General features: G+C 55.7%; 1 protein-coding gene across 1 annotated transcript; it reads left to right on the top strand.

Moving 5' to 3' along the window:
* Positions 1–6,638: 6,638 nt before the first annotated feature.
* Positions 6,639–12,996, top strand: LOC142002882 (non-structural maintenance of chromosomes element 3 homolog). The gene is made up of 10 exons (XM_074979360.1): positions 6,639–6,806; positions 7,957–8,058; positions 8,157–8,220; positions 8,910–8,989; positions 9,561–9,655; positions 10,075–10,154; positions 10,234–10,276; positions 10,451–10,513; positions 11,390–11,504; positions 11,814–12,996. The coding sequence occupies exons 1-10, from the start codon at positions 6,753–6,755 to the stop codon at positions 12,006–12,008; spliced, it is 891 nt and encodes a 296-aa protein (XP_074835461.1). The 5' UTR covers positions 6,639–6,752; the 3' UTR covers positions 12,009–12,996.
* The last annotated feature ends 2,909 nt before the right edge of the window (positions 12,997–15,905 follow it).

Raw genomic sequence — 15,905 nt, forward strand, 5'->3', positions numbered from 1 at the left:
TTTGACCGCCTGAAAGGACGCTGGAGATGTCTCCTGAACCCGCCTGGATGTGGGCCCCAACAACATCCCCCTGATTGTGGGTGCCTGCTGCGCCCTGCACAATTTGGTGGAGAGCAAGGGGGAGGCCTTTTTTCAGGGCTGGGCTGTGGAGGCCGGCAGGGCCGACCTGCAGCCACCCGCTGCCCCCAGTCGCCAGGTGGACCCCGAAGGGACCCGGGTCCGGGAGGCCCTGCGGGCCCACGTCGATGATGAGGCCGCGGGGTGAACTCTGCCAGGCCCCCCACTGCCCACCCCTTCCTCCACAACACTCCCTGCCCCAACGCCCACACCATGGAGCACCCAACCGCACCCCCCCGACACTTTTCCTGGACAAATGACAGCACGCATTTGTGGCTGAACTTAAACTGGTTTTTCTTTGAGAACTTTGTTTTTTTGGAACTAGAATTAAAACAAGAACAAACTATACACAAGATGTGTGTAACAAAAGTAATGTGTACAAAGAAAACAATAGTAATAAAAAAGTTTGTTCACTAAAAAGAAAACCAGGGATGATAAAGGGGAGAACTATTTACATGAGGGGGGACGGGGCAAAGGGGGGCACAAAAAAAGAGAACTACAACTGTCCATCATTGTCCTTTTTTAAACATCAACTATATACAAGGGGGGGGGCCCACGTCCCGGGCCCCATGCCCCTAAAGTCCGGCACTTGGGGTGGGCGGCTGGGAGCCCCGCCGCGGCCACAGCCCTGTCCGGGGCTGGCTGGGGGCGGGGCGGGGTGGACCGGAAGATATGCCCGGCGAGTCTCAGCTGGCTCCAGGGGTCCCTCGGTGGTCTGGCCCTTGCTGGTGGATGGCTGGGCGACGGCGGACGGGACGGCGACGAGCGGAGCAGCAGGTGGTGCGGCGGGTGGAGCAGTCAGGGCGGGCGCTACGGCGGCCGGCGCGGCATGGGGGGCCAGGTAGTCCACAAGGCGGTTGAAAGTGTCCATGTAGGCCCCCCATGCCTCTTGGCGCCAGGCCAGCACCCGCTCCTGCAGTTCGAGGCGGTGTTGCTCCACCCGCAGGCGCTGCTCCGCCACCTCCAGCTGCCGACGGTGGATGGCCAGCAGCTGTGGGTCTGTTGCCGTAGGCTGGTGGTGGTGCGGGGTCCGCCGTCTAGCCTGCCGTGGGGCCGGTCAGTCCTTGGCCGAGGGGCTTGCCTGGAGCGATGGCCCCGGAGGGGTCTCCGGGACCACTGATGCCTCGCCGGCGCTCTCTTCCGGCCCTTCCGATGGTGCAGCTGCGGGACGCAGGAGAGGAGGGGGGGAAGAAGAATGGAGACAGGCGTTGGTGTGGGCCCCGAGCCGTGGCCTTTGTCCCCCCAGCCCTGTGCTGCAGGTTCCCCATCCCCGTCCCCGGGAGATGCTGCTGTGATGGATGGGGTTCAGGGGTCCCCCTGCACTGCACCCCGTCCCCTGGTGGGAGCGACTCTCACTTCACTCCGCAGGGTCTGACAGGAGAGGTTTCTCAGGCCACAGATGCCCAGTTTCTCCCAGGAGTGATAGCACCAGCTGTCAGAAGAGACAGTCCTTCCAACCCGTCCCGGGGAGAAGACCCCAAGGGGTGCCCCTCTGGGATGTAGCTTTCCCCCTCCTCAGGCTGGCTGCCTTCCAGCTCTCCCTTCCCCTAACCCCTACCTGCGGCCCCCGCCGCCCCCCCCCCATTCAAAGCCAGCTCGGCTCCTCCCTCCTCTTTGTTCAGGGCAGAGGTGTCACCTGCCAGCTGTAGCCCCAGGATCATCCTTTGCCCCTGGGAGCTATTCGGCTCTTGTTGCTCATATCTTGCCTGAGTCTCCCTTTTGCACTCCCCCCACTCCATCACATGCTGCTGCTGCTGCTGTTGCTGCTGCGGGGTGTCCCACCCCCTCCTCCCGAGGGCCCCTCGAGGTTCCGCTCCCCCCTGCCCCAGGGATGGGGCATGGCACTGTCGTGCGGGGTTGTGGGGGGCAGGGGCTGATGCACTGCTGTGAGGGACATGGCCCTGCTGTCCTTGGGGCCATGGTCATGTGAGCCTGTGGGGGGCCCTGGACACATATCTCTTACCCCCACCCCTCAAGGCCAGGGGTGTACACCAGAGGGGGGTACATACCTGTCGGTCTACTCCCACGGTCCGGAGATCTCCGGGGGGCAGAGGCCTGGCTGCTGCTCCGGGATGGCAGGAGGAGGATCTGCAGCCCAGATTCTGCGGAGGAGGAGCCCCCCTCCTCCTCCTCCTGCCGCGATGGCCCGGGGGTGGGCTCTGGGGGGGGCCCCCGGGGTGCGGGGCTTACCTCCGGGTCGGACTCCGGCTGAAGGGCCTGCTGGGGCTCGTCGGCCGAAGTATCAAGGGTGGCTGGAGGGGAGGAGGTGTGCCGGGGGCCCAGGATGTCCCTGAGCTCCCTGTAAAAGGGGCAAGTGACGGGGGCGGCCCCAGATCGTCTGGCCGCATCCCGGGCCCGGGCATAACCCTGCCGCAGCTCCTTCACCTTACTCCTGACGTGATCAGGAGTGCAGGCAGGGTGACCCCGGGTGGCCAGGCCCTCGGCCAGCCGAGCAAACGCATCCACATTCCGCCTCTTGCTCCCCATTACCTGGAGCACCTCCTCCTCGCTCCAGAGCCCCAGCAGGTCCCACAGCTCGGCCTCCGTCCAGGAGGGGCCCCGCTGCCGCTTGCCAGCCTGGCTGCCCGCCTGGCTGGGCTGGCTGCCCTGGCTCCCCTTGGGGGGGTCCCCTGGGGGCGCTGGGGGGGCTGCCGGGCGGCCATTGAGGGTCCTGTGGCTGCTGAGGGACGTGCAGGCTGGCCGCGTGTCTGAGCTGCTGCCTGCACGTTCCCTCAGCTTCCTGCACAGGAAGGGAGGGGGAGGGGACCTTTAAGGGGCCGCTCCATGCGGCCACCATTGAGCTGAGGGGCTGGAGAGAGCGTCTCTCAACCCCTCATCTGATGGCCGCCATGGAGGACCCTGCAATTTCGACGTTGCGGGACGCGCAACGACTACGCCGTCCCTACTTTGACGTTGAGCGTCGAAGTAGGGCGCTATTCCTATCTCCTGATGAGGATAGCGGCTTCGACGTCTCGCCACCTAATGTCAATGTTAACATCAAAATAGCGCCCAACACGTGTAGCCATGACGGGCGCTATTTCGAAGTTAGTGACGCTACTTCGAAGTAGCGTGCACGTGTAGACACGGCTAAGGAGTCCAGGAAAACTGGCAGTATTTTAAGGAAGCCCTATTGAAGGCACAGAAAGAAACTGTCCCGATGCGCAGCAAAAGAAGTAAATATGGTAGGAGACCAGACTAGCTTAATGGGGAAATCCTTGGAAAACTTAGGCACAAAAAGGGAGCTTACAAAAAGTGGAAACTTAGACAGATGTCTAGGGAGGGATATAAAGGTATAGCTCAAGAATGTAGGGCAGTTATCAGGAAGGCAAAAGAGCAACTGGAACTGCGACTCGCGAGGAACTGAAGGAAAACAAGAAAAGTTTCTACAGGCATGTTAGCAAGAAGAAGGTGATCAGAGAGGGTGTGGGGCCTCTACTGGATGAGGGAAGTAACCCAGTGACAGATGATGTAGGGAAAGCTGAAGTACTTAATGCTTTCTTTGCCTCTGTCTTCACGGACAAACACAGCTCCCGGACTAATGCGATGAGTGATGAATTGTGGGATGAAGGTGGACAGCCTTTGGTGGGGAAAGAACAGGTTAGGAGCTATCTAAAAAAGCTAATTGCACATAAATTTATGGGCCCAGACCTAATTCATCCTAGCGTTCTGAGGGAGTTGGCACATAGAGATCGGGAGAGATCCTGGATGATTGGAAAAAGGCAAATGTAGTGCCCATCTTTAAAAAAGGGAAGGATGATGATCCAGGAAACTATAGGCCGCTCATTCTTACATCAGTCCCTGCAAAATCATGGAGGGGCTCCTCAAGGAAGTCATTTTGAGGCACTTGGAGGAGGGGAGAGTGACCAGGAATAGTCAGCATGGATTCATGAAGGGCAAGTTACACCTGACCAATCTGATTAGTTTCTACGATGGGATAATTGGCTCTGTGGATACGGAAGATCAATGGATGTGATTTATCTTGACTTTAGCAAAGCTTTTGATACAGTCTCCCACACTATTCTTGTCAGCAAGTTAAAGGAATGTGGATTGGATAAATGGACGGTAAGATGGATAGAAAGCTGGCTACAAGGTTGGGCCCAGCAGGGAGTGATCAACGGCTCAATGTCGGGATGGCAGTCGGTTTCTAGTGGAGTGCCCCCAGGTTCGGTTCTGGGTCCTGTTCTGGTCAACGTATTTATCAATGACCTGAATGAGTGGTTGGATTGCACCCTCCGCAATTTTGCGGATGACACTATGCTAGGGGGAGAGGTAGATATGCTGGAGGGTAGGGACAGGGTCCAGAGTTACTTAGACAAACTGGAAGACTGGGCTGCAAGAAATCTGATGAGGTTCAGTAAGGACAAGTGCGGAGTCTTGCACTTGGGCCAGAAGAATCCCAAGCATTGTTACAGGCTGGGGTCCAACTGGCTCAATAGTAGTTCTACAGAAAAGGACCTGGGAGTTGTAGTGAATGAGAAGCTGAACATGAGTCAAAAGTGTATTGTTATAGCCCAAAAAGCTAACGGCATATTAGCTTGCATCAAAAGGAGCGTTGCCAGTAGATCCAGAGAAGTGATTATTCCTCTTTATTCGGCTTTGGTGAGGCTGCCTCTGGAGTAATGTGTCCAGTTCTGGGCCCCCAATTATAGGAAGGATGTGGATGTGGAGAGGGTCCAGTGGGGCGTGTGTGTGTGATCAAAATAATTAGGGGGCTGGAGCATATGACCTATGAAGAAAGGTTGAGGGAATTAGGACTCTTTAGTCTGCAGAAGAGAAGACTGAGGGGGGCTGGAGAGAGGCTGTTCACAGTGGTCACGGATGGGAGAACACCAAACAAAGAGCTCAAGTTGCGATTGGAAACATCCAGGTTGAACATTAGGAAAAACTTTTGCCCTAGGAGGGTGGTGAAGCATTGGAGTGGTCCTGCCCAGGGAAGTGGTGGAGCCTCCACGCCTGGAGGTGTTTAAGTCTCGCCTGGACAAAGCCCTGGCGGGGCTGATCTGATGGGTTTGGTCCTGCTTAGAGCAGGGGGCTGGACTCGATGGCTTTTTAGGTCTCTCCCAGCTCTGCTGTTCTATGATTTCATCTGCCCGCCAGCGGTGTCGGCTTGGGCCAGCGGAGGCACTGGGGGGCCTTCCCCCTGCAGTAGCAGCAACCTGCACAGCTGCGCAAAGGGCACCCGTGGGAGCAGCGGCTGCGAGCCAGGACACCCGAGCGCTCTCTGGCCGAGGCAGGGAAGCGGGGTCTGGCGGGTGGGAGTGCAGCGGGTGGAGACGGGCTGGGCGCCCACTTTGGCGTTACCTCCGTGCCGCTGGCGAGGGGCTGCAGGGACAGGCGGGAGAGCCCTGCGGGGATACCCGGATGGGACCGGGACCGGGACCGGGATCGGGACCCGGCCGCGCAGCTCCTGGTGACGTCACACAGGTCCTGCTGGGAACAAGCCCCGCAAACCCCGGGGGCGCGGGCGGCGTCTGGCGCTGAGACAAACTGCCCTGAGCCGGCCCCGCCGTGACGGGCGCAGCGGGAATCGCCCGGGGCGGGGCGGGGCGGGGCGGGGCCCGGCCGGGCGTCGCGGGGCAGGGCGGGAGCGCGGCGCTGGTTAGGGTCAGGCCCGCCCTGCTGGTGCCCTCGCGTAGCAACCGGGTGCTATTTTAGCGCCGTTTTTTCAGCCACGGCCAGCGCAGGCGCAGCAGCGGCGGGGCGAGGAGCGCAAGCGCAGTAGCGGCAGGACCGCGAGCGTAAAGGGCGGGGCGAGGAGCGCAGGCGCAGCAGCGGCGGGGCCGCGAGCGTAAAGGGCGGGGCGAGGAGCGCAGGCGCAGTAGCGGCGGGACCGCGAGCGGAAAGGGCGGGCAGCTGGCGCAAGCGCAGTAGCGGCGGGGCCGCGAGCGGAAAGGGCGGGGCGAGGAGGGCAGGCGCAGTAGCGGCGGGGCCGCGAGCGGAAAGGGCGTGGCGAGGAGCGCAGGCGCAGTAGCAGCGGGGCCGCGAGCGGAAAGGGCGGGCAGCTAGCGCAAGCGCAGTAGCGGCGGGGGCGCGAGCGGAAAGGGCGGGGCGGGGTGCGCAGGCGCAGTAGCGGCGGGGCCGCGAGCGGAAAGGGCGGGCAGCTGGCGCAAGCGCAGTAGCGGCGGGGCCGCGAGCGGAAAGGGCGGGGCGAGGAGGGCAGGCGCAGTAGCGGCGGGGCCGCGAGCGGAAAGGGCGGGGGGAGGAGCGCAGGCGCAGTAGCAGCGGGGCCGCGAGCGGAAAGGGCGGGCAGCTGGCGCAAGCGCAGTAGCGGCGGGGCCGCGAGCGGAAAGGGCGGGGCGAGGAGGGCAGGCGCAGTAGCGGCGGGGGCGCGAGCGGAAAGGGTGGGGCGGGGAGCGCAGGCGCAGTAGCGGCGGGGCCGCGAGCGGAAATGGCGGGCAGCTGGCGCAAGCGCAGTAGCGGCGGGGCCGCGAGCGGGAAGGGCGGGCAGCTGGCGCAAGCGCAGTAGCGGCGGGGCCGCGAGCGGGAAGGGCGGGCAGCTGGCGCAAGCGCAGTAGCGGTGGGGGTGGGGGCTCGAGCGGGAGGTTGGGGTCTCCGAGCGTTGTGGGGGACTCGGACTTGGGGCTGCGAGAGCTTCCTTGGTCTGGGGCCTGCGGCGGCGGCGGCGGCTGGCAGTCATGGCGCACGCGGGACGCAGGCCTGGCCCCGGCCCCGGCCCCTCCCCCTCCCCGGTAGGAAGTGTGGTGGGGACTGTGTTTGGCTCTTCCCTTCGCTAGGGCCCGTGCCCCCCCCTGCAGCGGCTGCTTCGCCTCCCTGCGGCGGCGGCGCGGCCCCCCCCCTCTGTTCCCTCGTCCTGTGGCGCCTGGGTCCCCTCCCACGTGCCCTGGCTGAGGGGACGGGTCGCACCCTGTGCGGATGTCACTAAGCGCGGCGGGGCGGGTAGCTTCGTGGGAGGGTCGGGACAGGGCCCCGAGTGACCTGGACAGAGTGGAGGGTTGGGCCGAAAGAGAACTGAGGCGGCTCAGTAAGGAGAAGTGCAGAGTCCTGCCCTGGGGACGTGAGAATCCCAAGCGTTGTTACAGGCTGGGAACCGACTGGCAAAGTAGCAGTGCAGCAGGAAAGGACCTGTGGATTACAGGGCATGGGAGGCTGCATATGCGTTAACAGTGTGTCCTTGTAGCCAGCAAGGCTGACGGCATAGTGGGGTGCATTAGGAGATGCATTTCTACCAGATCTAGGGAAGTTGTTATTCCCCTCTACTTGGTCTTTGTGAGGCCACACGTGGAGTATTGCATCCAGTTCTTGGGTCCCTAATATAGAAAAGACATGGATGCATTGGAGTGGGCTCAGTGTAGAGCAACAAAATAATTTAAGGAGTTGGAGCAAATGACCTATGAGGAGAGGATGAGGGATCTGGGCTTATTTAATTAGCAGAAGAGAAAAGTGAGGGGCAATTTGGTAGCAGCCTTCAAGGAGGGCTCCAAACAGGATGGAGAGAGGCTACTCGCAGTAATGACTGCTGGTGAAACAAGGAGCAGTGGTCTGCAGTTACAGAGGAAGAGGTGTACATTGGATAGTAGTGAAAACTATTTCACCAGGAGCGTGGTGAAGCACAAATGCGATACTGGGAGAGGGCCCTTTCCTGGCCTGGGGCCTTCAGAGGCGGCAGTGCCTTATGTGTGGGTTGGACTGGTAGTCAATTCCTGAATTTCAATCCCTAGAGATTTTTAAGTCCTGACGTACCAAAGTCCTGAGTGTGATGATTTAATTAGGGTTGATCTTGCTTTAGGCAGGGGGCTGGACTAGATGACATCCCAAGGTCTATTCCAGCTCTAGGATTCCATGACTTCTCTCTGACCTTCCTCCTTCCCTCCCTCGCAGCTGGAGAACGTGGCCATGGAGGAGGAATGTCCACTAACCCAGACTGCCAGCCAGGTGCAGCGGAACTTGGAGAGACTCTCACCGGCTCAAGTGGATCAGAAGGTGGAGGGGAGGGTCTCTGGGACACACAGGGTGCCTGTTCTCTCCCTCCCAAAGGAGACCCCCTCATTGTGTGACACACCTTGTCTGCTTCCTTGTAGGTGAGTGAATTGGTGCAATACCTTCTGGTCAAGGATCAGAAGAAAATCCCAATCAAACGTGCAGGTGAGATGTCTACTAGATGGTTATTGGCCCTAGTGTGGAGATTCTACAGCCCCCCTCGCATTAGCAGAAGGGGTCCCCAAAACCAATTCTCTTCCCCATTTAGTCTGAATCCAGCTATCTGAGGCAGTAGAGCCAGGACTAAAACATTAGGCCACAGAGCCTTTCACATTGGATGTGTTGGTTTTATGCATGCTTTGATTTTAGCCTTTTTTTGCTTCTCCCCTCTGAGAGAGTGACTGGTTCTAGCAGTCCTGCTGTGCCTGTTAAGCTAGTCTTGCCAGCTAGGAGTAGTGTCCTAGCTAGTCTTGCCAGCAGAGGGTGCTAGGATTCATGGGAATAACTGTAAGGAATCGGGTATCTGAGGGGTAGCCGTGTTTAGTCTGGATCTGTAACAGCAATGAAGGGTCCTGTGACACCTTATAGACTAATGGAAAAGTTTTGAGCATGAGCTTTCGTGAGCACAGACTCACTTCATCAGATGCTGACCAGCATCTGATGAAGTGAGTCTGTGCTCATGAAAGCTCATGCTCAAAACTTTTGTTAGTCTATAAGGTGCCACAGGACCCTTCATTGCTGCGAGGAATCAGATAAGTGTAGGAAGAGAACTCAAGAGGTCGTGTTGTTCAAAGCCCTGAAGGAAGCAGGACCTGCCCCAGCTAAACATGTCTCCCTCTTTTTCTCCCTTATAGATATCCTGAAAAACGTCATCAAAGACTACAGAGGTGTCTACTCTGAGATCATTAACCGAGCCGGCAGGACCCTCCAGAAGGTCACTATGGTGTAGGGAGTTGGGCCCAGCCAGGGGTGCTGTCATCCGTGTGTCAGTATGGGGCACTAGGGAGTGCTGTTCTGTGAGGGGGCTTAGCAGGGACCACTCTTCCCTCAGTCATTGTTGGGCAGCAGGGTCCCCATGCTGCAGGAGGGAGCACCTTTCAGCTAAGTGATCTTTAGACCTCTTTTTAAGCCCTTATGTTTGCCTCAACCTTTTTTTGTTGGTAAAACTTCTGTTGGTTAGAGGTGTAGGAAAAAAAACACACCCCTGACCGACAGAAGCTTCACCAGAAGTGCTGGTGTGGATGCTGGTTATCAGGAAAAGCAAGAGGGATTCCTTGTAGGAGGTGGCTTAAATATGCCTGCGTGAGACTTCTTTCTGACTGGTATAGAGTGGTTAGGTTATGTCCAGGTTGTACACATAGCATTTGTGCTCTGGGTCAGTATTCTGTTACATGGTGTCTTTTGCCATGAGTTCTGACTCACGGCCTGTCCTTACTAGAAGACCTCATTCCATGCCTCTTTGATACTAACCTCTTCTTCCCTTTTCCCCTCTGCCCAACCTCCAGGTTTTTGGGCTGCAGTTGGTGGAGATAGACACCAAGCATCACATCTACATCCTGGTCAGCAATCTGCTGCGCCTGGAAGGCGAGAATATGAAACAGTAAGGGAGGGATGGGATGGGCTGGCTGGGGTGTGGGGCAGTGTGACAGATTATTCCCCTTTACTCCTAAATCAAAAGGCTTCTGAGCTCTTAGGGATTAATTCTTGTCATGAAGTTCCACTTGCCTAACCCTGTCCCCTAATAACTGGCATGGCTAATCCTTGTGTTCCCCCGTTGTGTTCTGTTTCTCTGCTCTCTAGTGGCCAGAAGGCTGCCTTGCGATGTCTGGAAATTTGCTGGAAGGTCTATAAGCTATCCCTGGCTCTAGTGATTAGAGTGGGAAAGACTGGTTCTTTTTCCAGCCATGGAAAATATGAATTGGGTCTTTATTTTGCCATTAAACCCACTATTCCCTTGTCCAGATCCACAGTCTTCCATAGAGTTACTTGGATAAGTAACACCCTTCTTGTGTGTTGTAGGGATGATTGTACAGCAAAGCTGGGCCTCCTTATCATCATCCTCAGCTTCCTCTTCATGAAGGGCAACGGTGCTAAAGAATGTAAGTTCTGCTGCTTCCTTGTGGGATCCGGCCCTTCTTTGCAGGTTCTGCCTCTGATATTCTCACTCTGCCCTTTCAGCTGCTGTGTGGGAGATGCTGAGGAGACTGCGAGTTGACCCTGGGTATGTGTGGGGTCTGAGATACAAGGGTTAATGCTTTCCAGCACCAGCTGTGGGCTCCTTCTTCTCTGTGCACCTGCTAGCCAATGGAGAATCTTGCAGGCTGGGGTAGACTAGTAGAGGCCTGTCTTCACTGAAGTCCCACCTCCTTAACGACATTCCTATCCACTTCTCCAGAATGAGACATGAGGTCTTTGGGGATGTCAGGAAGTTGGTGACTGAGGAATTCGTTCGCCAAAAGTAAGTTTGGGCTTGTTGGGGTGCCTGGATTCTCTGCCTGGGAGGTGAGTGGGATCTAGTGGTACGAATAAGGACGCTGGGCACCAGGACTCCTAAATTCTGCCCTGTCCCTGGAGCGGGGTGGGGTCTACAGGGATGGGGGAGAAGCAGGGCTAGCTCACAGGACCTTTGCTGTAAACAGTAGGCCCCATTCCTCTCACAGAGCCACAGACCCAAGAATCTGGCTATCGCTCACCCTGCATCCGCATCAGTAGATTTGGGCCATGTATGAGGTGCTGTGGTGGCCCATTGGGTTGGGTAGCTGATACATCTCTCAGCACAGTCTCAGCTGGTTTGAATCCAATGTTGTTGGCGTGTACAGAGCAGCCATGGCAAAGCTCACAGCCTTGCTGTTTATACCATGCCGCAGATGATCTCGTTGCCCCCTCAAACAGTCGGCTTGGAGGATGGTTCCCTGTGCCGGAGGGCATCGAACATGTGCATAGCCTGGACTGGCCTTCTGTAATTTAGTTCCAGCACACCTTTTTCCCCTCTGGCAGCACAAAGGAAAGGACGGCTAGTCTTTGGGACTCTGAAAATGGGTAGCCTTAGAGCCTTGGTGAGGGCGGCAGCCACAGAATTGCAGTGAGAGCTGACGCTTGGACTGGAGAGAACAGGAATAGCAGGAAAGCTAGAACCCAGATATCCTAAGCTTCCTGTTCTACCCAGTAAGTCATGTTGCGGTCATATGGCTGCTCTTCAGTAGGAGGAGGGACTGGGTGGGAGGGCAATGTGAGTGAGGTCAGAAGGAGTCTGTAAACTCAGAGTGGAGGAGGGAGATGATTTGATGCTTGGGGAAGGGGTCAGGGTCACTGAGTGCTAACCATGTCCACTTAGGTACCTGGAGTACAACCGCATACCTCACACAGATCCTCCTGAGTTTGAGTTTCAGTGGGGGGCACGGGCTGCCAAGGAAACCTCCAAGATGCAGATCCTGAACTTTGTCGCCAAGGTACCTGCCCGCTGGTGGATGCGGAGGGTGGGTGAGAGGGTTCTGAGATTTGGGGATGGGGTGGCTTGGATGTCTGAAGAGGGGTCACTTAAGAAGGGACTAGACTCTAAGGGGCAGTGCTTGGAGAAATGGGGGGCACTGGGCAGCCAAGGGGACTGAGGATTGGAGGTCCCCCAGGGTGCATAAGCACAGGGGTCCTGCCGAGAGACAAAGTCTGTGTCTCCTAAGTCTTGCTGGTGCCCATGTGGGCCCTAGGGGTGATCACAGCCCAGCTATGTCAATTGCTGCTTCCTGCCTCTCTTTCATTAGATCCAGAGCAAGGATGTCAAGGCTTGGAGTACCCAGTACAATGAGGCAGCAGCTGAGGAGGTGGCTGCAGGGGGCCTCTCTCAAGACCCTAGACCTCCTGGAGACACTGGTGGGACCAACCAGGGAACACGACGGCGGAACCAGTCAGCTTCATCCGCTTCACACAAAAGTGGTTTGCCCCATGGTGCCTCGTGAACCAGCAACAGGCAGGGCCCAGCATCCAACACCTAATGGCCTATTGGGGCGGCTGTCTCTGCCCTTCTGATCTCAGGCACCCTTCCTATCTGCCCCCCGGACAAATGGGCTGTGAAATGAAATTTGACTGTAGTGCATTGTTTGCTAAGCTGGCAAGGTGCAGCTCAGCTGGAGCAATCTCTCCTTGGCTTGCTGGGTTGGGGAGGGCAGCAAAGTGCAGCTTGTGTAAACCCTGCTGCCTGCGTTGTGGTGGAGGGTCTGGAACATGGCCTTGAACATGGCCTCTGACTTGTGATCCACCCAAATCACTTTTAAATAAAATCTCCTCGCACCCCCCCCCAAGTTGAGCATCTAATTCTCAGCAGGGAGATTTTATTTGTAGGTTTGTTTGTGGAGGCCAAGAGCGCACACAACGCTTGCATGCTACCTCTGTGAAAAGGTGTGTGTTTGTAGGAATGAAGCCTAGATGTGGCCAGGGCTCTGGCATTATTGATCTTGGGAAGAAGTTCTAGACACAAGGTCAGGGTATAGAGCAGCTTCTGAGAAGGCTTGAGTGCAGAAAGCAGCATGCTGTAGCAACTCTCCTGAGCAGCTGGTGCTCCTGGCTATGTTATCTGACAGCCACAGCTGTGCCTGTAGCATCTTCCTGTGGCAAGCTGGGGTCTAGCTGTGCAGTTACACTCACGGCAGCTTCCCCTCATGTGCCGCCCACCACCACCACCACTCCTGATCAGCTCAAAAAGCATTGTGCATGCCCAAGACATGTCCCTCCCCCTCCACTTGCCAAATGAACAGCTCAGGCTCCCTGCAGACCTAGACAGCACCGCTCATGCTCAGCTAGCTCTCCTCCTGCTCCCCCCACATTGAGCAGTAGGCTAGACCCACAGCATCCAATACGCTGTCTGTTTGCTACGTGTGGCGAACTGGACAGCATGATGTGGTGAATGTGGCTCCGTACAGCTGCATACATGGAGCACCCTACACTCCTCTACACATGCGCCCCACTGCTTGGTGGGACTAGTGTGGCAGATGTGGCTCCTTCAGTGGCTTAGGGTGTGGTGTGGTTGTCCGGGGCATGGCATGGCTTTGGTGATTCACTGGGGGTGAGGGGGTAGGATACCTGGCTGCGGGGGTCAGAAGATGGGGGTGCGGGGGGTAGGGTGCCTGGTGTGTTGGAGCTTGTGCCTGGCTGGAGGGGGTGGGGCATTTGGCTGTCATTGGTTTTGGACATCACTGGGCTAGACCCTAACTGAAGGCAAGCTGAAGCAGCAAACGGTGACTTCAGAAGCCAGGGGCTGAGGCCCCAGTCTTGTCACAACCTTCCTGAAGAGAGTAATAATGACTCCTAGCCTGCTTTAATTGTACAGGTGGATACTGTACTAGACACGTGCTTCATTGGGCTCCTGTTTCATATTAACAATCTGCAGTATGATGCATATAGGGTCATGACCACCTTGTTGGTCACAGCTGTGCCCAATCCCATGGCTCTGAGGAAGTGTGGGCCTTTTGTGCTTTAGTTTTGATGCCCTAGCTCTGTTTAGACTCTCTCTTTCTTGGGTAGGAACTATCTTTCATTAGGCTGTGCAACATTCGCATGCCAGGAACCCTTATCTCAGGCATGTGGTCTCTAGATGGGCTCTTGATCATAGAATTCTAGGGCTGGAAATAACCTTGTGGATCCTTGTGTGTAGAAAAACACTATCACCTATTGCCAATCCATTGAACGAACAAGTCACCTGAAGTGTTCTCCATTTTCATTCATGTTACCTAGGCCGCCTTTTCCCATGGTCTGTTCTCTGCCTGTATTTATGCTTCCAGTTTTCACATTGAAGTTGCCTGTCAAAATCAAGATATTATTCTTTGCTTTCTGGTTCACAACATTTTGTAGTTTTTGTAGAAGTCTGTTTGTTTTACATTCCTCAGCTGCTTGGTTGGTGCCTAACGTTGCACGATCAGTACCTTCCGCACTTTGGTGTAGAATCTGGCTATGATGGTACTGCTGTCCACTCCATTAAAGCACCAGATGCCATTCTTGATAACATCAAGCCCACAGCTTCGTGTGGTGCACCCTCTTTTTCTTGTCCTGAGTAGATGAGGATTTCACCTGTTGCCAAACTTTGCTGCCCAGATTGTTTCTATCTTGTCTCACACAAGCCCAAAACAGCAAGCTTGTACTGTTTCATTTCCACTGCAATCTGTGCTGTGTTCCCTGCTTGATACATGATGTGACTGTTCCACATCTCAAACTGGATGGTGGTTCTGGGTGAGAGAAGGGTCCTCTGTGTGGTAGCTTCCTTTTGGCTTTCTCTACCATGCTTCATACTCATTCCAAGCAAATTGCCAACTTCCTCCAAAGACTTGTGTACTTGTAAGTTTCTTTGTAGATGTTTCTGTAACTTTTGGTTTTTATAGATAGGGTTGTTAACCCTAAGCCAACCCCTTTTGCCCTGGGAAGAGGTGATCCACATTCGTCCGGTCTCTACCCTTTGACCTGTCCAGTTTGGGTGACTCTCTTCCAGGAGCTGTAGTTACCACTGACATAGCTCTGAGTCATTGAGGGATATAAGCCACCTCACCACAAGAAATGGACCATGGGGTGATCCCATGTGGTGGGCAGGGGTGAATTACTCCCTCCTCGGAGGAAACTTTCCAATATATGTTTTATTTAGGGGGCTCTAATGGCAAAGTGATGGGTATAGGGAAAACATAAGGAAACCAAGATCATGGTTCGTTGTATGTTGGTCGTCTTCTGGTGAGTAATTTCATGGGGCTAGAGTCCAGGGATCTCTGGGTCCCCAGCAAGAGGAGGTGGGCAGAATGTGTGGAGGGAGGAGATAGAGAAGTGGAGGACATGGACTGGATGAAGGTGGCAGAGCCCTGAGCAGAGGAGTGGATGGGGCTAAGGGAGATCAGAAATGCTGGTGCCTGGAGTGGCCAGGGGATACAGGGCCATGCTCAGAGGAGGAGGATGAAGAGGGTAAGAGTGGAATGTAGTGGTGGTTTCTGGAGTGGTTGGTGGGATACAGGGTCTTGACAAAGGGAGGGTATTGTGTCTGGATAGGGTGGCATGTAATTGGGCATGTGTTGGCATGGGGGGGGGTGCAGAGTTCACTGAGAGTCAACGTTTCTCAGTCATTGTTTTCTTAATTCAGTCTGCCTGTTCATTATTGACAGGACTGAAGCATTCATTTGTGTTTGACTGTCAATGTTTTTCATCCACTCAGCTCAAGTATTTCCTTTGTTACCACATCAGAATAACTCTCCAACATTTCATGCTGTGACTTCTTCTTCCTCCACCTTTGGGACAACCTCTTATGGCCAGTACTGGGCCCTCAGCTTCATCTTGCAAGGTTGCTTCCTGAAAAAATGTAGAAATATTAATGCCATTGGCAATAGCAACATTTTACTTTTTCAGAACGATGAATATATTGACAGAATGAAAGGCTGGCTGTCTCTATAGAATATATTGCAACGGCAAGGTCACTCTGTGACTCTTAAGGCTGAAGAATGCATGATTCCAAGCAGAAAGATTTAAGATCTTCTGTCGCTGAGGTTTGTCTTCAATGCCATGCTAAGCTACCTTTGGTTCACAGGGGGGAAGAAAATTTGCTGTCGTTTCAATCACCTGCAGTGCTGGGGGGCGCAATGTGTCCAAGAGGACACTGGCCTGGGCACAGGGGTGCCTGTAGCATGGCCTTTAAAGCAGCAGCTTCTTTAAAAGAAGGCTGCTCCAAGAGCAGTTTAAAAAAACATGAAAAATCATGGCAGGTCTGCACATGAACTGGGGGAGGGGTCAATCAGCCAGAGGCCTGGGGTAGAGGAGATACCATGTGTCTGAGTGGATGCTGCTGGAGGGGAGGGGAGTGGGTGGCTGTAGTGCCTGGATTTTAAATCTGC

The sequence above is a fragment of the Carettochelys insculpta genome, chromosome 28 (assembly GCF_033958435.1).
Source record: "Carettochelys insculpta isolate YL-2023 chromosome 28, ASM3395843v1, whole genome shotgun sequence".
Taxonomy (NCBI): domain Eukaryota; kingdom Metazoa; phylum Chordata; order Testudines; family Carettochelyidae; genus Carettochelys; species Carettochelys insculpta.

What these genes read in the sequence shown, in the direction of transcription:
- LOC142002882 (XM_074979360.1), top strand. Translation starts at nt 6,753, where the DNA reads ATGGCGCACGCGGGACGCAGGCCTGGCCCCGGCCCCGGCCCCTCCCCC. An exon ending in GAGGAATTCGTTCGCCAAAA is followed by an intron (nt 10,514 to 11,389) that starts GTAAGTTTGGGC and finishes ATGTCCACTTAG; the next exon opens with GTACCTGGAGTACAACCGCA. An exon ending in TCCTGAACTTTGTCGCCAAG is followed by an intron (nt 11,505 to 11,813) that starts GTACCTGCCCGC and finishes CTCTTTCATTAG; the next exon opens with ATCCAGAGCAAGGATGTCAA.